We start from the raw sequence: 23,316 nt of genomic DNA on the forward strand, positions 1-23,316 counted from the left end.
TCAGGCGGAGATAAGTAAGTGCACCTGCTTTCTCCAGAACGAGGGCAGGGTCATGGGTGGTCTCATCGTCCTCACCATCTCTTGGCCCAAGAGAAGCCGGGATAATGCAAGAGTCGACCAATGCAGTCGCGGAAGTAATTGGAGGTGAGGTTAAGGTAGAGAGAACCTTCGGGGAAGACGTAGTCTGTGTTGATGGACTGTGGCCGCACAAGCATGTCTGGATGGCACACGCTGATCTTGCGCAACAGACGAGCTTTTTCGAGCCCGATGACGTGCAGGGAGAAGTCGAGAGCGATTCAGCCTGTGACATTGCTGAAGCGGAACTGGTTCTTGGTCTCACACTTTTGGTCGACTTTCCGAGCAGTTATGTGTCAACAGCCCTGAAGCATGATACGTGCGGCACTGGAAATTTCGACTTTGTGCCCGCTTGTCTCGAGAGCCACCCTCCTACACGCACGCCGGGGCGGACTCAAGCACGGTCACACCTTCGACTGGACTCGTGCGACAGCGGCGGAGCGCTGGTAGAATCACGTTGGGTATCTCTGCATCTGATATACATTTTGCACTTCTCTGTCATGTACTCCGCTGTCCGCTGCTTTGCTGTGCCGAATCCTGGCGAGCTCTTCTCGTTAGCAGCCACTGGACGTACTCGTACTGCAACTTTTCCGCAGTCCGCTATGCTGCTTTCTGCTGCAGTAGAAAACCGGCCGACTTTGCCGTGTCCACCACCAACAGTCCTTCTTCAGCCTTACCGAGCAAGCCGACATCACCTTTGTTCGCGCCCGTGTCATGTTCCCAGAGCTTCACTGACCCGCTCTGAAACCTCATCACACAACTGCTGCCTGCATATGCCACTCTGTCGCCGATCTCGATGTGCTCGCCGTGGTCCATTTGTACTGCACCTTTCGCCACACCTTCGCTTCCGCATCGATTAGCAAAGACGACGACAATCGGCTCGTTGGGTTGGCTGTCCACGAAGGGCCAGAAGCGCTCAAGCCAGTACGCTACTGTCTCCATGTCTGGGCGTTCGGGATTCATTTGAGTATCTTCCGGGGAGAGTCGTGTCAGCCAAGCCATGGACAAGACGACGAGCTTGACATTGAATTGCAGCATTGTCGTAGCGAATTCATAGTTGGTCCAAGGTGATTGAAAGCGGTAGGGATTGATATCCATGCATATCCCATGACCAACCAGTCCTAGATCGCCGAGCTGAGAGGCGAAGAAGGGCGTGCCTGTAGCAGTGGATCGGAAGCCTTCTTCAGCCCACGTCTCGTCAGTGTAGTAGAGGAAGGACTTTCGATAGTTGGCCAGGACATCTCCGGTTGGTGCGACTGTGACTGTAGAGTTGTAGTTCCCCGTAATCAGACTGCCATCAGTGCGACGCTCGTTTGCTATTTCTGGGTAGCCTGGATGTAGTGTTAGCGACAAGCAGGGCATGTAGACAGAGGTAGCTGAGCAAACAGAGGACGTTCATGACCGCTGTCCCCAGTTGTAACTTAGAGCAGCAGGAAGTTTTGCTTGGGGCAAAGTACTTACCAACAGTCACAGTACATCGTCGTTTCTGAGCCATATGTACAGCCCATTTGGTAGTAGGTCCATTTGCTGTGGGTTCCAAAAATGGCCGTATTGCTTCTAGCGAAGGGAAGTTGTAGCCGGAAAATGCGAGCTCCGGTAGCACCAGGAGATCTAGCTGTACATCTCTGTGTTGGTCCAGGAGATGCTCTGCGTGCTTCATGTTCCTCTCGACTGAGCCCAGGTGCGGATTGAATTGCAGCACGGCGACCTTCATGTTGGCTGCCTTCGCCACTCACGGCGGCGGCGTGGCAGCTACGCCTGTACGTCAGACCAGTCCGAGGAATCTGCAATGGAAAATGACACTCTCAAGATCCGCGCGTGGGATACAATTCTGCGACACCAACCGCGATTCGATGCGATGCTGATGATGCCTTAGTTCGGCTGGCGTTTGCTCGTTGCTCACTGTCGACGACCGGGTTGCTCTTGGTGGTGTTGAACTTGCTCAGACGGGAGGATATACGAACAACCAATCCAGAGCGCCAATACTCCTTCTACGCCACGGTTGTTGTTGATGATCGCTCCTACCATGTGTGGAAAATGAGCTACACGGTCTCGCCTCCGGGGCGAGCTTTTGGCAGTCGGCACCACGACATCTGACCTCGCATTCACCTGACAAAGACAGAGTGCTCTCCGGCAGGCATTTAGCATTGATAGGCAACTATGACCCCCATCTATAACGATGCGGACCCTCCCTCAAGACCCCACTCCTGTCTCCGAATCCAGTCCGCAACGTTGGTAAGCTTCCTTACATCAACACCACATTCCTCCGGACTCTTGACCTCGAGCTCACTCCCATCCCATCCCCAAACACTACAAAGCCTCCCACTGTCGCCGCCCTCCCTCGCCATCCACTCCGGCACTCCGGCCGCCTTGATCTCTTCGTAGCCTACATACTCCACTGTCGCCTTGACACCCAGCGGTCTGCCCTAAAGCTGGACGCATTCCTCGCTCCGCATGAGCTCACAGTAACCCAACATCACAGTCTCTGGCTCACAATCGATGAGAGCACGGACGAAGTAGCCTACGTCGTTGGGTGGGTTGACGAACGGAATGTGCTTGCCGCTGGGCTGCCCACTCATGGGCACGATCCAGTCACCTGTTGCTGGATCTTTGCGAGGTGACCGGAAAGGAGCCAACATGGCATTGCTCAGATGGTGACCCACTTGGACGTAACTACTGACCCTCGCAAGCTCTGGGTACGTGGCCTTGAGGTATTCGCTGTAAGGAGCTTTGCCCTCAAAGTGAAGATCGTGCTTGATTCGCCGTTGGACCATTTCCTCAAATCAGCAAGCGTCGAGATGGTGAGGCGGTGGAGCGGCTTCATCGCGTGGACTTTCGCCGCGGCGTCTATTATGTTCTTTCCCTGCTGAAATTCTCTCTCGTACGCTAGTGCAATAGGCTGGCGATTCTGCTGTCGTGCTTGAGCGAAGATCTGGCGACCGGGCTTGACGAACTGCCAGAAGTCTGTTACGCTAAAGATGGCATCGGCACCTTCGAAGGCTCTCTCGAGGGATGGAACGTTGTCGAGGTCGGCTGCTGCGATGAGCTCGATACCGGCTTCACGGAGATGAGCATCAGAGGTACTGTAAGGCTCGCGAGTCACGCCCCTGAAATGCCAGCCAGGTTCAGATTGGAAGACTTTGGCCACGGAGCCGCCTTGTTGGCCGGTGATGCCAATGATGACGATGAGCTTCTTGTCGGTAGGCATGATGAAGCGGTGGATGGAGTTCTAAGGGACGCTGTAGATGCCTCGCGGGAAGTGAAGCGACTTTTACACCTTCTTGCTGGCGAACGGGAGCGGTATTGCTTCTGGGCCCAGAAGGCGCATTCAACTCTGTGTCGGACCTACAGACATTATGATTGGTGTCGTGCGAAGGACACAGGCGAAGAGCTGTGCTGTCAGTCAGAAAACCCGGCCCAGGTCGTCGCTAGATCGCTTGTAAAGAGCGAGGATAAGATCTCGCTTCACAGAAGCAGAAATGTGGTGTGCGGATGACACTTCAGATTCCGGCCATCTCTCGCAATCGAGTGTGCATCTTCAGGTCCAATCGATGATGGCGGGTGATGCTTGCCCAGATACAAAGGTGCACAACGTCATACGCAGCCAACGACACAGATCATGGTTCATCAAACATTGCCTTTTCAGAGGTTTCTCATTGCTTGTCCGCTATCTCTTCAGCAGCAAGAGCAAGACTAACCATAGACGAATGTCCCGTCGTCCACCGCGATTGCTAACGCCGTAGATGAAAGTGCAGTCATGTCCGCCTCAGTCCTCCTTCAACCATGCCCTCGCATCCACAGAAACGATCGCTCTTTCCCTTTTGTGTGAAGTCGTGAAAGTCGCCGAAGTCGGTGTCGCTAGAGTTGTTCCTCTGCTGAGGGCGAGTCGTCTAGATACCGATACGGGTCTTGCGCCAGTGTCGTCTCTTGGCGTTGTAGCTGTGTGTGCAGGTTAGTCTAGGTGTTCTCGATGCCATGTCTTCGAGGCTACGGTGTTCGCATTTCGCTCCTAGCTCTCAGGAATATCGTACCGGATGGTGTTACCAGTCCTCAGGCGGATCCATTGTGGGATTGGGCGGTTCTGCTTCTGCGCCTTTGCGAGCTTGACCTTGATGCGGAAAGTCTTGTGGGACTGTGCGGTGTCCCGTCAGCACCTCATTGCCTCCTCCCTCTCATGGCAGTATACGTACAGGCATCTTGACGGTTGTCGCTGATGTCTTGGGTGGTTTCTGATGTCGCTGGACGTCGTCCTTGCAGCGGCGACACGAATTGTGCGGTAGATTCATTTCAGGACTTGGCAGGAAGGCGCGCTAGCGCATGTATGCCTCAGGCTTGAATCTCGTCGTCCTTGACAACGAAATGTTTTCGGTCACGTTCCCGCCGACCTTGCACCGATCCATCAGCACAAAACTACCAGAGATCAAGCCTCACCAAAGCAAGCAATCGCTGTTACACAAACACTCTCAACCGCTTACAGCATACCACACGACAGCATCTCCACAATTGCAACCATGTCTGCCCTTACCGACCGCGACACAAACGCCCAGATGGCTTCCAACAACGCCGAGACGAACGAAAAGCCAAAGGTCACTGGCACAGAGAACAAGTCGCAGCGGAGCCTCCAGCAGCAAATCGCAAGCAACAACGCGACTGGCGACAAGTACATCAGCCCTTCAGATGCGATCCTGAGCCCGGCGAGTCAGAAATTGGCAGGTTTCAAGCAAAGGCAGATCAACAAGCAGTAAGTGGCAAGAACGCTTTTGTGGTATGGACTTCCACTGACAGTATCCCAGGAACGGCAAGAACCCAACAGCCCGTTCGCTCTTCTCGAGAAGCGCCAGCAGTGTCAGCGGGGCCTCGTTGGACGACTCGGAAGACATCTCTTCGAAGTAATCGACATCTCGATGGCGCAGTAAAATCCGGAGCCACTCTACCTGGGTTCCGAGGGTAGCTTATCGAAGCAGCTGTATGAACGATATAATGTTCTGTTTGTGCTTGGACTATGGCGTTTGGGAATGGACCTGGATCGCTCGCAAACCGCTTGAGCTCTTTTCTTTTGGGATCGGATTGGAGACACTCTTTCGTCTTTCTTTGAGTATGGTTAGTGAAAAGGAAGAATGATAACGCATCGGAATTTGACTCCATGACAATACATGCGTCCATGCTCCATCGCATATAGCATTACCTCGAGCATTGCGCAGACACGGGTCGATCTCCACCAGCTCTCCTCACCATCGGCCTGCTTACGATGTCTTGAAAGACCATAGTAACTGCGTCTTGGTTCCATAGTGGTCCCACGTCCTCAGACTCACAAAGCGCCCTCTCCAGACACAAGCCGCTGCAACCGTTCCGCATCCATAATCTCCCCTTCCGTCAAACGACCGACTTCCTTTACCGAATCACCAACCCGCTGGAATCGAACGAGGGTCGGGACATTGTGCACATTCCACTTGGTACGGAACACATTACTCGGATCCCTCCATCTACACCTACACATCAGCATAATTTCTGCCGATGCTGTGGCCGGTATCCATACTCTGCTCTCTGTCCGACTTCGACGAAGGCGGCTGTGGGTGATTCGTCCCGCTGGAAGGTTGCTTCGAGCGTGGGCAGAGTGGCACGCACATCAGGGCACCATGGCTGCTGGGTGGCCGGATCTTTTGAGGATAGGAAGGCGATGAAGAAGCTTGAGTCGTCGACTGGTAGGGCTGCAGCGGTGTCGGGGATCTCGAAAGCTGGGAGAATTGGCATTTTGATTGTGTTCAAGTCTTTTCAAGATGGACTTCACTTTGGGGAGCAATGATGGGTGTCTGACAACGTTGCCCTCTCTCGGCGCTTGTGCACAGCACGGGCAAAAGATGAAGTCCCGACCCCAGCTCGGCTCGGCTTTTGACGGCATCATAATTCACTTTGGTATTGGACAGACCTTCCACAAGACAAGGTCTTTCTTTGGCTACTGAGCACAACAAGGAAGACATACAACACCCTCAACTTGTTGAACGATGCCCAGAGGCCTCGCATATGTCGTTACTGGATGCGCCCACAGTCCCGGCATTCCGATCTCTATTACTTGGGGTTCCACTTCGCTGAGCGATCAATCGATGCTTCGACTACTACACACAACCAACCTCTGTGCCTCCGAATATCCCCTCTCAACAACCCAGCAGTCCTCGCCACCGGTGATAGGCGGCTGGGGCTGTAGATCTCCAAGTTCGTTATCATGATCATGGTTATTGAAAACACCAAGCGTAGCATAGCCAAACGTTGCCTTGTTCGTATCATCGTACGCCTGGACATCCAAGACCTGGTCCAATGGCCATCCGTCATCTGTGCGACCGCTGAGAGCGCAGTGAAGAGTATCTTCTGCCATTTGGAAAGTGTTGACTGGGTCGATTGTGATGCCGTCGCCTGCTGGGTCGGCGTCTGCTGCCTGTGGACAAGGAATGTTAGATTTGATCGGTTCGATCTTATTGAGTTGTGCTTACCTCGTGATCGAATCGCGCTTCAAGCAATTTGTTGTCTTCGAGAATCTCTTTTTGGTATTCTTCCTGGTATCGCTTGTGGATCTTGGGGTTGCCTACAATGTATGGCTCGACCGTGATGTGAGAAGTGGTGTTAGTGAAGCGCGTCGACAATATCATAGGTCCATGCGTGGGGTGTGCAAACTTGTAGCGCGGCACGAGAGCATGTACACCGTCTCTCTTGGTGAGCTGATGGTTGTCGTCTGCGTAGCCGAGGAATTCGCCCTCGCCAAAGTTGGAGTCGCGGATCATTGAAGCCGTGAAGTCGTTGTGGAAGTATTGGTTCCATTGTTCATCAATAGAGAGACCTCTGCCCTGCAATGCTCGGCCCCAAAAAGGAAGATCACGCTTCGTCAGACCATCGAACCCTGCCAACTCGAAGCTCTGCACGAAGTCATTACCGAAGTCTGGTGCAGGAAGCAATGGTGGGGTCGATGAGACTCTTGCTGCAGCCCAGGCCTGTCTAGCCTGCAGATACTCCTTCACCTTTGGCACTGCCGTTCATTGTCAGTATGTGAGCTCACGCCAGGCGCCGAATGCTTACGTCCGAAGCCCAAGGCAGTAGCAGCAATACCAAGCACGCAGCTTGCCTTTGATGCGCCTGTGGTCTGTTCGCCGCCAACCGTGGCTGCAATGAGCTCGTAGCAACCTATTCCGGTAGACACCAAACCTGCAGCGGTCTTTCAAAATATCAGTCCGCAGCGCAGCAGCTATGGTGAACAGGATCGCAAACGCTTCGTGGACTACAAGGTCGGACTCGGTGATGTTGTGCTGATCGCTGGCGAAGAGCACCATCTCTCTGGTTGGGACACGAGCCGTGGTCATGTTCTGCGTCGCGACATCGTCCCTACCTAATGTATGTCAGTCCTGTGTGGTACATCTTCACTTGACAGATGCCGTAACTCCAAAATGGGTGCAGGTATTGGGCTGCAAGGTGCTGCATACTGTGAGGTGGATGAGGGAAGCGCTAGATTGACGTACCAACATGCCTGTTCCAATCGAAGTCTGCGGGAGTCCATTTGTCTACCACAGCTGCGACCTCATGAGAGATCGCCAGCAGCCCAAGGACGATGCCAGAGAGCTTCATGGTCTTTCGATGATCCGACTCGGATCGGGGCAAAGTAGGTAAAGAGGTATATCAGCTTGCTGGATGGAAGAGAAGGCGGATTGGGCGTCTTTGCTTCTCTCTTATGTCCACCTCACCGTGGGCACGCTCACCGGTCACATGGAACAATTGAGGCATCTTCTCAGTCAAGCGGATTGTTATTCGTGTGCTCTCGTGGAGACCAACAATATTGGAAGAATCCTATGTTATCCATACTGCGCGCCGTTCCGCTACAGCCCAACGGCATCTTGATGTTGCTCAATTGAGGTGCGGATTGTTGTGACCGGACGAGATCATGTTGCGACAGCATGAAAGGGCATCCTGACAGTGGTTCCGAAGCACATGCTCTGCTGCACACTTCGGATCATGTTCGTAAAAATACCAGATGAGGATCGGGCGCTCTTCATGTTCCATCGATTGGTCGTGCGGTCACAGCCGTGGAGCTTGCCAAGCCTGTGCCACCTGCAACCATCAGACATGCTTGTGTCTACCAAGCCTGCTCGGCATGCTTTTCCCGATAATTGACAGCCTGCCGTCACTGGAATCCTGCAGTCAAGGCCACTGCCGCGATGACCTACGACGATTCAAACGAAGAAGGCACGACCAACAACCAGTACATCCCCATCAAGCCACAAATACAGTGCCGCAAACCATGGCCTCGCCGGGCCAAGGGCATTTGGGAACTACTTTGTATCGTCTTACCCGTCATGATGATTGCCGAGGTATTTGTCCCGGGCGGCGGTGGAGCTTTTGTCGCGACACACATCCTCTTCTGCATCATCGGCGGTACCGGGCTGCTGTTCTTCATCTTCGCAGATCCCACCACCGGCATCCCCAAGAAACTCCACCTTCGTCGTCTACCAGATGATGGCGGCGATGGTTCGAGCCTGGTGGAAGTAGTCAGGATGCGACCTTTGCTCGGATGGAAGAGGTGCGAGATGATCGGTGGACGTGAGCCCCCGAAACGTGCCGGAATCGCAGATTGCGATGGCGCGTATGTCGTGTACAGGTGGCGCAGCTGGGTGGGAAGGATACGGTGGGAGCGAGCGTTGTTTGTTGTAGGCGATGGGGAGGCCGAGGACTGTACTGCAGCCGTGATGACGAGGAACGGGGTGCCAGTGACGAGGCTACAATGGCACCGCGGTGAGTGAAGACAGCGGTTGCACGCAACACTCGAGAAGCTTCATGTTGGGCAGGGAACGGGGAGTATCATGCATGCGTGCGTGGCATGGTGTTTGGAGGTTTGACCAAAAGCTGTATCTGGATAGCCTCAATGCTGTTAAGCGAGTGCACCCAGCCAATGGGAGCATTTTGCGCACAGGACCCCGCAGTATACCCAATTCTGGTTCTAGCTTTGGACCTTTGCCTTTGCCAACATCGCGCCTAGTTTCCAATCCCCCAAGAGAGGAGAATGATCGATGGACGCGTTCGCTGTATGCAGGTGCCACCCTGTACAGTACATGTACCTCCACGTCTCGCTTCACCGCAGCTACCGGTACTTTGTCGACCCTGCCATCGGGTAGATCCGTAGTACGAGCGAGCATACATGTACATGCATTGTAAAGATATCGAAACCGAACCCCATCGCTCGTGACAAGGCGCGACAGGCTCTGGCCCATCGATTCCGGCAAGACGACCAATGCCAGCGGTACATGTATCTAGCAGACGTGCCGAGAGACGCAGGATTCCACCTACCTTACGCACGAAGAGTGGCTGCTTGACCTGTATGTCTTCATCTCCATACACCACCGCAAGCTGACACCGTGCAAGGCAGGTCGCGGCGGAAGAAGTGTGATGAGGCCAGCCCTATCTGCCATCGTTGCAGCAAGTCATCACGCGAATGCACATGGGCCCACGTCGCATATCCGCCGGGGGCAGCCCATCCCCATGTGCCTTCCTCTGCGCAGTCTGCGCCTCGGTGCACAATCGCCGCGGGCATCGCTGCGTGCAACAATGCAGTCATGCTGCGCGATGTGGAGCCCGCAATCGTCCAGCATTTCGTGCGTCGCTACTTTGCTCTCATCATCAACCCTGAGAGCCACCAGCTGTTCTACCGGGACTGGATGACAATCATTCAACAGGCGCTCTCGTGTCATGGCGGCGTCCGATATTCGGTGCTGTCCAACGCTGCCTCCAATATCTTCTTTCGCGATGGAAGCGCGAGCATGCAAGATCTCGCACTCAAGTACTACTCGCGATCGATGTCGAGTACTAGGGAAGTTGTGGCGGTGGTGAAGGATACACCCGAACACTTGCGCACCACTCTGACGTCCATCATATTCCTATATCTGCACGGTGTACGATGTCCTGTTAACCTTCCAAGACTTTTCTAACCGCTATCTAGTGCATGGGTCTTGGGACCTTCAACGATATTCCAGCCCATCTCAATGCAGCAATTTTCATTGTCGACAGTCAATGGTTCGACACTCATGATCGCCCAATACTCCCGGGGCCCTTTGACCGCTTGGTGGTAGAGAGCGTGATGTACCAGATCTTTGTCGTCACGGTGGACTTGTGGTCTTCCGATGGCTCAACGCAATCCCACTTCGATCCGGATTTCTGGGAGCGCTGCACCCGGTTCTTAACTGCTACTACGCCTTTCCCCGAACAACTAAATACGCGTAATAGCCCAGTCTTGGGCGTCGATGTCGACATGTTCCGCCTCATGATTAGCATCAGGAAACACTGGTCTATGAGACATGTACGGCATGCAGCTGCGTTCGAATTGCGGACAGAAGAGTTACGAGGCTGGGAAAAGTATGCCCACCTACTCGGGAACGAGGGCGAAATATGTGAGGGCACAAGCACTCGTATGCTGCGATCCATTACGGATGACGCAACCTGCCTCTACATGTTGTGTGCGTCAATGCTGATTGATCAGCTCCTCCGCCATGCGGGGAAGGAGCAAGCAGCCGTGGGCGGGCAGATACAAGAGGAGTCGTGGCAGATACCCATAATTATGGCAATATTGTGTCGAAGACGTCAAGACGCGAACTGGCTTGGATGTTACATTGGCAATTGGCCGGTCTACACAGCTGGTATATTTGCAAACTCTTCCCGAGAAGTAGAAGTCATCAACCACGAGATGAACGAACGGTGGGAGAGCATGCGGTTGTATCAAGTGCGGAGATACTGGGACGATCTTAAAATGATATGGGCGTCCAAGGGAATCGACCCTTGAACTACGCCCGTACGACCGGTGCCTCGCTCGTGAGACCTGGCGAGGCAAGCACCATCTCCAGACTTCAACCAGGTTATACATATCTGGCCAGGTCCCATTAGCCCTATCACGATCCCGGGCTGTACCACCTAGCTTTGCCGGCAGCAAGCTTGTGCGCAAAGCCCTCCCGTTGGCTGCACATCGCCCAGCTTGCGCAATTGGGACTGATTGGCCCACTACATTATACTGTAGCCGCAACGGTGCACCAGCGTATATAAGTCTGTGTGCGCATGGAGACACTCAGCATCACCTCATTCGACCTGAAGCAACCGCAATGCCTTCGAGATCATTTCCGTTGATCCAGACCCTGCCGGTCCCCAAGGGCGACGAAGCCTGGGAGGCACGACGCATGCAGATACTCGTCGACTTCATAGAGAAAGTACCTCAAGAGTACTACATCCCTCAGCACTATGTCGACAACCCCCCTCTCAATGTCACTGCGATTCCTCGTGAGTGTGGGATCCTTACTTCGGAGGAACTGGAGATCACGGAGATGTACGACGCCATGGGGCTCGCCAGTGCTATCGCAGCTGGCAAATATACCTCCCTTGCGGTTGCTACCGCCTTCTGCAAACGCGCCATCGTCTGCGATCAAATCAGTTGCTGCTTAACTCAGTGGTTTCCTGAAAAGGCGTTTGAACAAGCCAGAGCACTCGATGAGCACTTTGCAAGGACGGGCAAGACCGTGGGGCCCCTCCATGGCGTACCTGTCAGTATCAAGCAACACATCTCCATTGCAGGTCTTCCATCCGATGTCGGCTTTGTCAGCACCACGGTGCAGGATGAGAACGATTCTCTCATGGTTTCGATCCTTCGAAAACTTGGCGCAGTATTCTATGTCAAAACCAATCGTGAGTAAGCTTCTGATGGAAAGAGAAAGGACCATGGCTGACAGAATCGCTGCAGAACCCCAGTCGATCATGCACCTCGAGACTGACTCGCATTTCGGCCGCGTGCTGAATCCGTACAACATCAACCTCTCCGCCGGTGGATCCAGTGGAGGAGAATCCGCTCTCATCGCGCTGCGTGGTTCGATTCTCGGTGTCGGAACCGACATAGGCGGAAGCGTTCGTGGTCCTTCAGGCAAAGTTGGCATCTATGGCTTCAAGCCCACGTCGTATACGCTTCCGATGCGGGACTTTATCAACGGCGGCTTCGTCGCAGAGTTGAACATCTTGTGCTCCACAGGCCCTATGTGCCATTCCCTCCGAGATATGGATCTGTTCATGCGAGAGGTGCTCGGCCACAAGCCATACCTTAACGACCCTCGCGTTGTGCCGATACCATGGACTGGTCTGCAGACCAGCGTCACCGCATCGCCCCAAACTCGATTGAAGGTTGGAATCATGATGCATGATGGTGTGATTCAGCCTCAGCCCCCCGTCTATCGAGCACTCGAATGGGCCAAGGAACGTCTACAGGCCTCGTCTTCGGTGGAGTTGAAGCCTTATTCTCCTTACAAATCCGCCGAAGCCATAAAAATGATTCGAAAGATGTACTGGCCTGACGGCGGAGAAATATTTCGCGCGTCTGCAGAAGCTGCGGGCGAGCCAATCCATATGCTCACCGAGTGGATCCTCAAGGACGCCGAGAAGAGAGACGCCGCAGGCATCACCCGCGACCGAGTGCTTCGCGACGCTTTCCGCTGTGCCTTTGCTGAAGATTGGACCCGGCAAGACGTCGATGTCGTACTCTGCCCGGTGTACGTGGGACCTGCTCCCGCGCATGACACGTCCTTCTACTGGAACTATACCGCGCTCTGGAACTTGGTCGACTATCCGGGACTGGTGTTCCCCACGCCTATCAAGGCGGGAGCACAGGGGGTCGAGCAGTATCCGGATGAGGGGTCGAAGCCGTGGAACGATCAGGACGCGTACGTGCGGAAGCTGTGGCGTGAGACGAATTATGAGGGAGCGCCGATCGCGTTGCAGTTGGTCGCGAGAAAGTACCACGATAATTTCTTGTTTGGTGCGGCCAATACGATCAAGGACGTTTTGGAGCTGGTGTGAATTGAGTCGTACAGATGTAGTATGGCAGCTTGTATCTCGCCTCCAAAATGGACCTCTTACGAACATCCCTGTAGGGACAGCAGATCAAGTGGAGTTTGCCACGTCCAGTCGTCCGAAGGGGCGGCTATTCTCCTCTCCAGACGCGTTTATATATGTGTGGTAAGTGGCTACTAGACCCAATTCAGCAACTTTGCACAGTCCCAAAAGAGCTGTTGGGAAACACCCTTTTCCGATCAAGCGGGCTGCAAAATCGACCTTTTTCGACATTGGCAGAGGTATCTGCAGACTTTTTATGAGAATGTTCGAACATCTTCGCATGCGAAGAACTATTCCAGAGTCCGAAGGCCAACTTCAGCCACTCTCATACATCACATGTCAGCGCCGGGCTAAACTTACCTTCAGTTCTTCCAAAGACGTCAGGCGAACAACGATTGGCTTACTCGACAACTACACAGGTTCGGATGGACGGGTCTGGAAAGTTTGGAAGTAACCACTTCAACCCACGGAGTACCAGCAAGAGCGCTAGCAAAAGTGCAGAAAAGCCATAGAGGACAAGGCATACGATCAACATGACACACTCAAGGACGGCCACCACACGCACGGATTGTCTGTCCATGTCAGGAAATTCAGTATACATGCCCATGGTGGCTTGATTCCCTGCGAATCGCGCGGTGACACCCAGACGAAATTGATATTCACGCACGGTTACACCAGGGGGTCTTAAGTCATTCAAAATGACTGATTTCGCGGACGGTTTCTCCAAATATCTCCAGATCGTTTCATCCCAAGGCTCAGCTACAAGCATGCCATCGAGACTTCAGTCGTTCGACGCAGTGATAAATCACGAACAAGACGTCAGTGCAACGGGCGGCCGAAGTCAGGGCGCCCGAGCAGCCGCATTGGCCGCCCTCCACGCTCTCTCGGCGAACAAAGATGTGTCGTGGGCCAAACAGCTCGTGCTCGTGCGCTTTCCACTCTTTGGAGAATATGACGGTGTCAGCCGGGCACCCATAATACTTGAATTGCCTGCAGATGTTGAGGTCCTGTTTGTCAGTGGCGACCAGGATAGCATGTGTGATCTGGACCAGCTCAATCAAGTCAGGAGGGAAGTGCGTGCGCATAGCTGGCTGCTTGAGGTTCCCGGGGCATGTCATAGCATGGAGTTCGATCGTGCCAATGCCGTTGTTGCGAAGGCTATGAGAGCAGAATCGGGTCGACTGGCTTCTCAGTGGCTAGCTGAACGACATAACGCAAGGACTACACGTCGCGTCTACTGGAATTGGGGTCTTATGCAGATCGAAGATAGCGGATGGACTGAAGAAATAGGCATAAAGAAAAGACAGGGGATGATCGAATCGACATAACCTGCGGAGAGGTTGCAGCGGAGACAAAGTTCTTGGGATGATTTTCTCAGCGTGTCACGCTGCTCTAGAACAGTCCAGAGGGCGTTCACTACAGATCTCTGTGTGGCGCCTTGTTTGCGAGATTTGGAGAGGCGAGAGGCTGTCGAGAAGCTCAATGGCCGAACTGTCGAGCATGAAGTGTGAGCAGCAGCGTCAATCTACAAGAACTCTTGATATTGCAGTACAGTCTCGCACGCTTCCAGTTCAAAAAGTTGCAATACGTATGGATGCGCTTCTTGGACCCGCGGAAAGGGACAGATTCCTGCTCTTGTGCCAGAAATACTCCTTCACCCGCGGCTCAGGCTCGAGCACGACAGCTGTCTTCAGAGTCCCTTCGCCGCAGTCGACCTCCTGCAGCTCCGAAGGTACCGCCATCGGTCGTGGAGTACATATCACGCCATCGACCAAAAGAATTGCGTCTTGGCGAGTCAACAAGAAGCTGTACTTGTGTACAACAGGTCTCTGAGATCTACATGTGGTGGAATTAAGTGGTAATCGAATGCCAAGGCAAGTCCCCAGATTGAGATAGTCGTAGATATTAGACGGTTTTAGCGCTGACCCATAGCCTTGGGCTGCTTAGCTTAATTCTACACCTAAATTGACTTATTTATCCCGCCCTTATAGGCGTTCTCTACTTATCTCAAATAGGTAAGGGTATATTAAAATCCTAGGCATTATTTACCTATCTTACTATCGCTATTACTATCTTTAGCGCTTACTACTACGCTTACTACCTTTATCTATATCTATCTTATTCCGCCCTTAAACACCTCGTCGTTTACCTAATTTAGGCGTATTTATATAAGCTAGTATTAACTTATATATATTAGTAGTATATTATACGTTAGATCGTTAAATACCTCCCCTAATTTATTAACAAGGACTATCTATTCGACAGCCCTTATTAAGACGAGCAATCTACTCAAGTAGTAGCGACCCGCCTACGCTAGCGGCGGCGTAATCGCGGTATAAAGAACCCTAAAACTAAGGTTCCGTTCCCCTAACGGTAGACCCTAGAGTTAGGGAGCTACGGAGGATAACTACCTAATTAGGAAGCGCGACCTCACCCCGAGTAGTAGCGGAGAATAGTAACTAACAAGAGCTATAGCCTTACGAACACTTAGTACTAAGAGCTAAGCCGAGGAACAAACTAAGAAAAAACCTAGGACATAAGCTAAGGCCTACTATATAGAAAGTAGAGGCTAACGACAAATAATAGATAGATAGATAGATTTGTCATTCCCCTGTTCTAGGACCCTATCCGGCCTATGCAGGTATATATCTATTGTTATGTACAAAGGGAAACCCGAATAGGTAAAAACCCTTCCCGCCCCCGACTACTCCTTATCTAGATTAGCTTTCCCTCTGAACGTACGTAGTCCATGTCACTACCCCGTTAGCCCCCGCTCCTAGCCGGTCTCGTCGCGCTGCGTCGTGTCCTCTCTTCCTGTACTGCTCCTACTAGGCGGTACTGTTCTAGCTAGCCCTTCTCTAGTATCTAGTTCGTAATGCGCCGTAGGTCTTTAGCGTTATTAAGAAGTGCCCCAATCGTCCGGTTCCTCGCCTTTGCCATCCACTCCCCCCTTCCTAGCGACCACCTCGGACAGACGAGGAGTGCGTGCCGTACGTTCTAGGAGCGATAGCCGTAGGGGCAGCTAGTATTCGTGTATCCTGGGACCTTCCTCTATGATAGGTACCCCTAGAGGCCGATGTGTTCGCTTCGCAGTTAGGTTGCTATACTACTCTGTGCCCTCGTAAGGCGGTAGTGGATAAGCTTCGGGGGGTGCTTAACCGCGGATTTTGTAGCTGACCATTCCTTAGGTTGTCCCGCTAGCTAAGGGCGTCCACTATGCCCTACAACCTAGTTGTTCCACCTCTCTTTCCATAGTTGCTCTACAAACGATTTCTTACCTTCCTATTGTGTTGCTAGCTGTTCGTCCCTTGCCCGGTAGTTCGGCTCGTTTCCGGGTCGAATGCCCTTATACGCTAGTACTGATTCGCGGGCCCTTACGACTGCACTAGCGATGACCTTCTATACTAGGTACTGTGCCGACTTGCCTAAGTAGGAGGTCCGTAGTCCCTAGATGTATAGGTCGATCGGCGGTATAGCGGTCTCGTGCTTAAGCATCCTCGTTAGTGTCGACTTATATACCCCGGTGACCTTCCTTAGGCATTGGTTTTGGATCTTCGCTAGCGGCGCGACGAGTCCCTTCGATAGGCAGGCCCTCTCGCCTAAGGACCACACTTGGCTGCTATAGGTAAGGACTGGCCGTACAATAGCCGTATATAGAAGTCGTGACTGCCGGAAGTCCGCCCCCTATGTGGACGTAGTAAGCCTCTAGCATGATGCTATATTCTGTTTAGCTTTCCGTAATATTGCCTGTACGTGCTTCCTCTACCGTAGCGCCGGGTCCACCTATAGTCCGAGGATCCTAAGCTGATTTGCCGGGTTAGTCGTGTGCCCCTATATCTGGATAGAAGCTTGCATATTGTGGAACCGTGGCCGGCGCGTAAAGTGTATCAGATTGTACTTTTCTAGGGCAAACCGAGCCCCGTGCCTCCTAGCCCAGTCCTCGTAGATCTTGTGCTTCTCTTCTAGTAGCCTATAGTTCTCCTTAGTCGAGGAAGACTACGCTAGGATGTTTGTGTCGTCTACGAAGCCGCTCGCAGCGGTGTTCTAGGATTCTAGGGCTAGGAGCAGCGTCGCTATAAAGAAGAGGAACAGAATAGGTGCTAGCGTTAAGCCTTACGGGATTCTAGTGTAGACTGCTTGAAATGGGCTTCTGTACTAGCCGACTAGGATCGACGTACTACGGTTTTGGAGGTAGGACCGTACGAAGTTGATAAGCCACTTAGGGAGTCCTTTCGACCTTAGGATATAGAGAAGCCGCGGGTGTAACACGTAGTCGAAGGCTCCCGATATGTCTAGGCTAAGTAAGGAAGCCACCTTGTCCCTATTCTTATACCAGATGGCCTTTACCTAAGAGGTGATAAGTTCTATCGCGGATAGCGTCGATCGCTATAGGCGCGCACCTATCTAGGTGTCCGGGAGTAGGGAGTGTTCCTCTGCCGCCTCGGAGAGTCTCGTTGCAACCAGCTTCTCAAGCGCCTTCCTAAGAGTATTAAGGAGCGCAATTGGGCGGTACGACTTCACCTACGTATAGTCTTCCTTCTACGGCTTACGTAGGACCACTGTCGTCGATTGTTTAAAAGCTATCGGGTAGTATCCGGTCTGTAGGCAGGCGTTGAAGATCGCTACAACTACTAGGGCTAGTTGATCTCTACACTTCTTTAGTAGCTCGTTTGGGATCCTATCCGGCCCCGGGGCTTTCTTCGCCGGCAACTTCCTTAGCATAGCGGTAACTTCTCCCTCGGACACCTCCTGTTAGACCGCGATACTAGGGGCTAGGGGAGTAGAGCTGTTTATGTCGCTTAGATCAGCCTCGACTAGGGGTGGGAAGAACTTGCTAGCCAGTAGACGCGCCTTGGCCTCGGGGTCGCTAACCGGGCCACTAGGCGATTGTAGCGCTGGGATAGAGAAGGAGGGGCCCTGTATAGGGTCCTGTCGGGCCCATTTCGCTAGCTTCCACATCCTCTCTGGCTTGCCGGCGATTTCTTCCACTGTGGCCCTCTAGCCGACTGCTTTCTCCCTCCGTATTATGGCTTTCTTCTGTTAGTATGCCTCCCTGTATACGTTCTAGGCCTCCTCGCTATAGCTGCTCGTCTATACCCGGCGGGCTCTCCTTGCTTCTCTTACTACCGTAGTGCACTCCGGCGTCTAGTATAGTTTGGACCATGTCGTTAGTTAGGCAAGCGGAACGTAAAGTAAGGTCGCTTTTCTTATTTCGTCTGTCAACCCCTAGACTGCTTCGTCTATCTCGTCTTTACTGTTGTATTACTACTACGCGATCTAGACTAGCCTCTTAGAGTCATCGAGGTACGCCTAGATGTTGGCCTAGTGGGCCTTTCCCTAGTTTGGCTTAGGGGTTCTCGCTGGTGTGCGTTGTATCTGTGTCGCAATAGAGGTCCTGACTAGCATATAGTCTGACGACGCCTCGAGTTCATATTCGATCCTATAGTAGGTTACCGTATAGTAGTAGCTATCTAAGATCTAGGAGAGGTCGATCGTGCCTTAGAGTCCCCCTCTCTTCCAGGTGCCTAGGTCCTTCGGGGTATTAAGGGCAATTGCGTTGCTCGCTATCAAGTCGAGTACTTCGTCGGCTATAGGGTGCGGCTGCATAAGGCTTTCCTAGGAAGGGTGGTATATATTGAAGTCTCCTACTACGATGTAGCACCCTTGTCTCTTGAGCGCACTGTCTAGGTGTCTACAGACCCCTAGGTCGCGGCTAGACCTCGAGGCTAGCGGTTGTATATATAGGTTGTGTATCCAGGTGCTACCTACGTAGAGGGAGGTAATATCGCCCCCGCCTTCTTCGTCTACGTAGTACACTACCTCCTAGTCGGATTCTAGTATGTCCTTGCTAATATAGAAGCACGTGCGGGGTCTACCGTCGCCTCGTAGGCATGTCGTGTAGCCTAGTGACTTGCAGGTCGTTAGTCTCTTATAGTGCGGGTTAATCTATAGCTCCTGGATTATAAGGACGTAGTGGACGCGCGGGTCCGCCTCGTGTAGGAAATGGTTCTAGACTATATCCTTGCTATAGTTAACGTTATACTGGATGATGCTAAGCGTATCGAGGCTAGTTATCGGCATCGACAATCATTTCCTCTGTATCGTCCTATGTCCTACTACCCTATACGTCCTGGTCTACGCCTATCGGCTATGTACTAAAGGGGAGCCGGGCCTAGTTAGATTCCCTCGCCGTAGCTAGCAGAGCACGTGGCCTCCCGTACGCCCTAGGCTACGCATCCTTTATATCGTTCTCGGCCCTAGGGCGCTTATGCCCGACCGCCGCTAGTTAGTTCCGGTGTAGGCTAGCCTCACGGTCGCCGTAGAATCTTAGGGCGACGGTTCTGTTTGTGATTGCCTTGTTTTTCGCTAGTTTCCGCTATAGGCATTCCGTACTATACGATAGGTGGTGCCCCGGACAGTTCGCGCACCGTCTCGTAGTCGATGTACAGTCCCTAGACATATAGTCTCCTATACAGTTCGAGCAGGCCTGCTTGTTTGTGCACGTATAGGTTTGGTGTCTATACTGTTAGCATTTGAAGCATTAGAGGACACGAAAGGATAAGGAGTGCTTTTCTACTGTCTTGAGGCTATATTGCTAGACTGGGCCTTGTTCTATCGCTAGATCCGCCGCTTTCGCGTCTTGTAGCTATACTATTAGCGCCGAGGCCTTCTTGCCTTCTGGCCATTTCCTATAGAGCCAAGTCGCCTTCTGGATTAGAGAGTTAAGAGTGACCGGGTTATCCTCTTAGAGAGCGCGTAGGTGACCCTAGTTAGTTAGGTCAAACTCCTTAGGCATGTCGTGGACTAGGATCGTGAATTGTTTCGTTAAGACCTTCGCTAATGCCGTAACCTTAGATGCCTACTATAGCTATGCCTCTAGGTGCCTCCTAGCAGTAGTAGAGCTAGTATAGATCTATAGAGTGCCGTTAGACTATTGGTTCACTACGACCACCCCTAGTTAGTTAATTCGTTAGGCGAGCTCCTTGTTCGATAGCTTCGCAACTTCGGCCTAGTCTTCCTTTGCTATAATACGGATCGTAACTACATCGTGCGTTAGGCGGGGGCCTGGTATCGATGCCGCGACCGATGCCTAGCTATAGGGGTGTTGATTCCGGGTGGCCTTGCTAATCGCCTAGGACGTCGTCCTCATTTCTTGTTACCCTCGGTAATACGACAGTACAAGCGCCGTGCGTAGCTAAGTGATCATTACCTATAGAGACCGGTAAGGGAGCTGATCGTTAGTTTCTATGCTTTTTGCGTCCTCTATAAGTTGCTGCCAGTTGTCTTAGGGGGGCTTCGCCTATAGGGCCGTAGGCGCCGTTAGTACCGTAGCCTAGGCTGCTATTGCCTAGGAGTTGCCTAATGTAGCTAGGCACCTCCGCGGCGTTTGGAGCTGAAGAAACAGGGTGAAGAGAGCTTTAAGCTGTCCAGATTGAATGGGGTAGAACTCCCTTAGTCCTAGGGGCAGTGGCCTGCTTTTTATATCGTTAGAATGGCCTTGATAAGAGCTTTCGAATGTGTCGTGTTTTAGCGCAGAGATCGATCGCCTATTAATATACTAGAGACTAGTCCTATAGGACATTCTTCCTCGTAAGCTTCGTTAACGACAAATAATATAGCGTAGATAACCCTATATACGGAGGCGGAAAACTTACTAGAGGATAACGAACACCTAGCCCGGGTATATAAGAACACTATAGTATAGCTACTAGGAGCGCTAAAAGCGCTATTATACTAAATCCCGAAGACAATCTAATAAGTAATATAGAAGGTAGCCTAGAGACTAACTATATAGGTAATAGTAGTAGTAGGTAAGAATTAACCCCCTACGAAGGCAAGTAATACGGTACGCCTATATATTACTAATCCGGCGGAGAAACAAGAAATCGCAGCCCTAATAAGTAAGGAGATTATCGACAGAATCGGCCAAAAGGAGGTAGTTAGGGCGAGGGTAGAGGCAACAGGCGTAGTAAGACTCTTTACCGTATAAGAGTCTAATAGACGAAAGCTAGAGACCTATAAGGAGTGGACTACTAAAGTCGCGAAGTCGGTACGAGTCTCCTACTAATAGTATACCGTCATCGCCTACGGGGTCCCTAGGGCATTCAAGGTCGAAGACCTTCCCTACCTCTAAGTATAGAACTAGAACACCTCCCTAGGAGTACGACTAACGAAGGCGGTATAGCTATATAAGACAGTAGACCGAGAAAAGACGCATTCATCGCTTATTATCTAGGTAGAGATAGCGGAACAAGCTAACTAGATACTAGATAATAGGCTATTCTAGAACTACGAGAGAATAAACACGGAGATCTATTAGAGTAGCTATAGGGTACTACAATATTTCTAATACTAATAGTACGGTTATATAGCCCTAAAATACGGGTAGAAGACCCTAAGGTGCCCTTACTACGTAGGCCTATACTAGGGAAGGGAATGCCTAAAAAAGGAGAGTAGGTATATATACTATAGTAGAAGGCACCTAGCGTATTTAAACTAATCCCTAGCTAGGATAGTAGTATAAGAACGAGCGAGACAAGCAAGGATCTCTATACTAGCTAAGTACCCCTAATAATAGTAGGAGGGACCTACTATATATAAGGGCTTCGAGCCGAGTAAGAGGAAGAGGGTAGAAGAGTTAAATAAGGGATCCTAACCTTAAACGTATCTACCTCCTAGTAGGCCTAGATACCTTAACCGGGCTACTAACAAACTAGACTAAATACGAATCTTAAGGGCGCCCTAGCGGTCCTAGGGCTAGCTAGATAGCGGAACATAGGCTTAGGAGATATAGTAGGTTAGTACGGAAATAGACCTTACGGATAACAAATAATACTATACGACGACATTACTATCGTATAGTATAACGTAAAAAAAAGTAGGGACAAGGTCTAGCGCTACTTTCTATAAGAGCTAGACCCGCTACGGCATTACGTTATTACGGTATAGGAACTATAGATCCACCCCTACGTAGGACTCCTAGCTACTTATAATAACCGGAGATACTAGACCGTAATTACGAGCGAACGAGGCGTTATCCCGAGAATATATATATACGTAAGTAAGACTATAGACCTTAAGTCGTAGAAGGTTATACTACTGTAGTAGGGTAACCTAGGAGATATAATATTAATCTAGATCGACACGATATAAGCCTCTATCTAGATCTATAACGTCTATAACCTACTACTATAGAGTCGAACGAGTAGGGAACTAGGAACCCTCGCCTACCTAGAGCAGACCCGAAGCTAAGATACGAAGTAAGTACTCCTCGGCGACTTTAACCTCTACTACCTATAGTAGGGACTCGATTTCACTCCCCCGTACGCTTTTCTAGGGGGGAAGCTACTAGATATAACCGTACGCTACGGAATGGCCTTAGTAATCCTAAAGGGAATAGAGACGTAGAAGGCCCGTATAAGTATAAGTATAATCGACCTATACTTTCTATTACGAGAACTTAATAAGAGACTAGTCTAATACTAACCAAACTACGCGCTAGAGGCCTTCTTAGACTATATCCCTATTTCAACTACGCTAGGGATAAAGGTAATAGAGGAGCTAGTAATCAAACTACGCCGTAACTAGAAGAAGGTACGCTAGGACGATATAAGAGACTTCCTAATAGTAAACCTACCGTAGTATAGGGAACTCGAGACGACAGCTTAGCTAGATCAAGTAGCGGAATAGGTTACCTCGGTTATATAGTAAGTAGCGGAATAATATACGCTATTACTCCGGCCCTTAACGTAGTAGAAGGCCTTCTAGACCTCTAAATACTCTATAAAGGTAAAGGAGGCTAGAAGGGTAAGGCGATAGTAGACGAAGGAATATACCTATAAGACGTAGGAGCAATACTATTACGTAATATAAGAGAAGAAGGTATAGATAAGACGCGATAAGCTATAGAACTAGAGAGCGACAATCGGGCTCGTTATAGAAAACCCGGAATAGATATAGAGACTAGCTAAATAGGTACGACTACCTAAAGAGTAACGAACCCCTTACTTCCCTCTAATCGTAGACCGCGAAGGAATTGCCTAGATCTTCCCTCTAATCGTAGACCGCGAAGGGATTGCCTAGACTACGCCCCGGGGTAAGGTAGAAGTATTAGCCGACTATTTCTTTTCGACGTAAGTAGAGGTAGACCTTACGGATATCGACCCGAGTATATACCCGGAACCTCTAGATATAGATTAGGCAGTTAGCTCTAATATAGTAATAGGAGTTATAAGTAAGCTAAAAGAACAAAAAGCCCTAGGCCTAGATAGGATACTAAACCTACTACTAGAAGAGTATAGAGAAGAGATCGCGCCGAGCCTTATAAACCTATTTACCGCGTGCCTACGG

At 51.4% G+C, this 23,316-nt stretch overlaps 10 protein-coding genes across 10 annotated transcripts; 5 read left to right on the plus strand and 5 right to left on the minus strand.

Annotated features, from left to right (window-relative positions):
* Positions 1-675: 675 nt before the first annotated feature.
* Positions 676-1,789, minus strand: CLAFUR5_07058 (uncharacterized protein; the record flags this gene model as incomplete). The annotated part of the gene is made up of 2 exons (XM_047906206.1): positions 676-1,406; positions 1,537-1,789. 2 exons carry the CDS (start codon positions 1,787-1,789, stop codon positions 676-678), a joined length of 984 nt encoding a protein of 327 aa, XP_047763293.1.
* Positions 1,790-2,722: 933 nt separating this feature from the next.
* CLAFUR5_07059 (NmrA-like family domain-containing protein 1) lies at positions 2,723-3,283 on the minus strand (the record flags this gene model as incomplete). Its single annotated transcript, XM_047906207.1, has 1 exon — positions 2,723-3,283. One exon carries the CDS (start codon positions 3,281-3,283, stop codon positions 2,723-2,725), a length of 561 nt encoding a protein of 186 aa, XP_047763294.1.
* A 682-nt stretch (positions 3,284-3,965) lies between these two features.
* On the minus strand, positions 3,966-4,361 carry CLAFUR5_07060 (60S ribosomal protein L39; the record flags this gene model as incomplete). Its single annotated transcript, XM_047906208.1, has 3 exons — positions 3,966-4,014; positions 4,107-4,207; positions 4,266-4,361. The coding sequence occupies 3 exons, from the start codon at positions 4,359-4,361 to the stop codon at positions 3,966-3,968; spliced, it is 246 nt and encodes an 81-aa protein (XP_047762890.1).
* Positions 4,362-4,586: 225 nt separating this feature from the next.
* On the plus strand, positions 4,587-4,968 carry CLAFUR5_07061 (uncharacterized protein; the record flags this gene model as incomplete). The annotated part of the gene is made up of 2 exons (XM_047906209.1): positions 4,587-4,816; positions 4,869-4,968. 2 exons carry the CDS (start codon positions 4,587-4,589, stop codon positions 4,966-4,968), a joined length of 330 nt encoding a protein of 109 aa, XP_047762889.1.
* A 415-nt stretch (positions 4,969-5,383) lies between these two features.
* CLAFUR5_07062 (Thioredoxin domain-containing protein) lies at positions 5,384-5,826 on the minus strand (the record flags this gene model as incomplete). The annotated part of the gene is made up of 2 exons (XM_047906210.1): positions 5,384-5,558; positions 5,612-5,826. The coding sequence occupies 2 exons, from the start codon at positions 5,824-5,826 to the stop codon at positions 5,384-5,386; spliced, it is 390 nt and encodes a 129-aa protein (XP_047762892.1).
* A 343-nt stretch (positions 5,827-6,169) lies between these two features.
* Positions 6,170-7,683, minus strand: CLAFUR5_07063 (uncharacterized protein; the record flags this gene model as incomplete). The annotated part of the gene is made up of 5 exons (XM_047906211.1): positions 6,170-6,505; positions 6,561-7,090; positions 7,141-7,276; positions 7,341-7,447; positions 7,578-7,683. The coding sequence occupies 5 exons, from the start codon at positions 7,681-7,683 to the stop codon at positions 6,170-6,172; spliced, it is 1,215 nt and encodes a 404-aa protein (XP_047762891.1).
* Positions 7,684-8,270: 587 nt separating this feature from the next.
* CLAFUR5_07064 (uncharacterized protein) lies at positions 8,271-8,852 on the plus strand (the record flags this gene model as incomplete). The annotated part of the gene is made up of 1 exon (XM_047906212.1): positions 8,271-8,852. The coding sequence occupies one exon, from the start codon at positions 8,271-8,273 to the stop codon at positions 8,850-8,852; it is 582 nt and encodes a 193-aa protein (XP_047762894.1).
* Positions 8,853-9,340: 488 nt separating this feature from the next.
* CLAFUR5_07065 (uncharacterized protein) lies at positions 9,341-10,882 on the plus strand (the record flags this gene model as incomplete). Its single annotated transcript, XM_047906213.1, has 3 exons — positions 9,341-9,425; positions 9,472-9,998; positions 10,046-10,882. The coding sequence occupies 3 exons, from the start codon at positions 9,341-9,343 to the stop codon at positions 10,880-10,882; spliced, it is 1,449 nt and encodes a 482-aa protein (XP_047762893.1).
* Positions 10,883-11,195: 313 nt separating this feature from the next.
* Positions 11,196-12,930, plus strand: CLAFUR5_07066 (Putative amidase; the record flags this gene model as incomplete). The annotated part of the gene is made up of 2 exons (XM_047906214.1): positions 11,196-11,772; positions 11,828-12,930. The coding sequence occupies 2 exons, from the start codon at positions 11,196-11,198 to the stop codon at positions 12,928-12,930; spliced, it is 1,680 nt and encodes a 559-aa protein (XP_047762896.1).
* Positions 12,931-13,664: 734 nt separating this feature from the next.
* CLAFUR5_07067 (uncharacterized protein) lies at positions 13,665-14,294 on the plus strand (the record flags this gene model as incomplete). Its single annotated transcript, XM_047906215.1, has 1 exon — positions 13,665-14,294. One exon carries the CDS (start codon positions 13,665-13,667, stop codon positions 14,292-14,294), a length of 630 nt encoding a protein of 209 aa, XP_047762895.1.
* Between the last annotated feature and the right edge of the window lie 9,022 nt (positions 14,295-23,316).

Source organism: Fulvia fulva, chromosome 6, assembly GCF_020509005.1.
Source record: "Fulvia fulva chromosome 6, complete sequence".
NCBI classification, from domain to species: Eukaryota; Fungi; Ascomycota; class Dothideomycetes; order Mycosphaerellales; family Mycosphaerellaceae; genus Fulvia; species Fulvia fulva.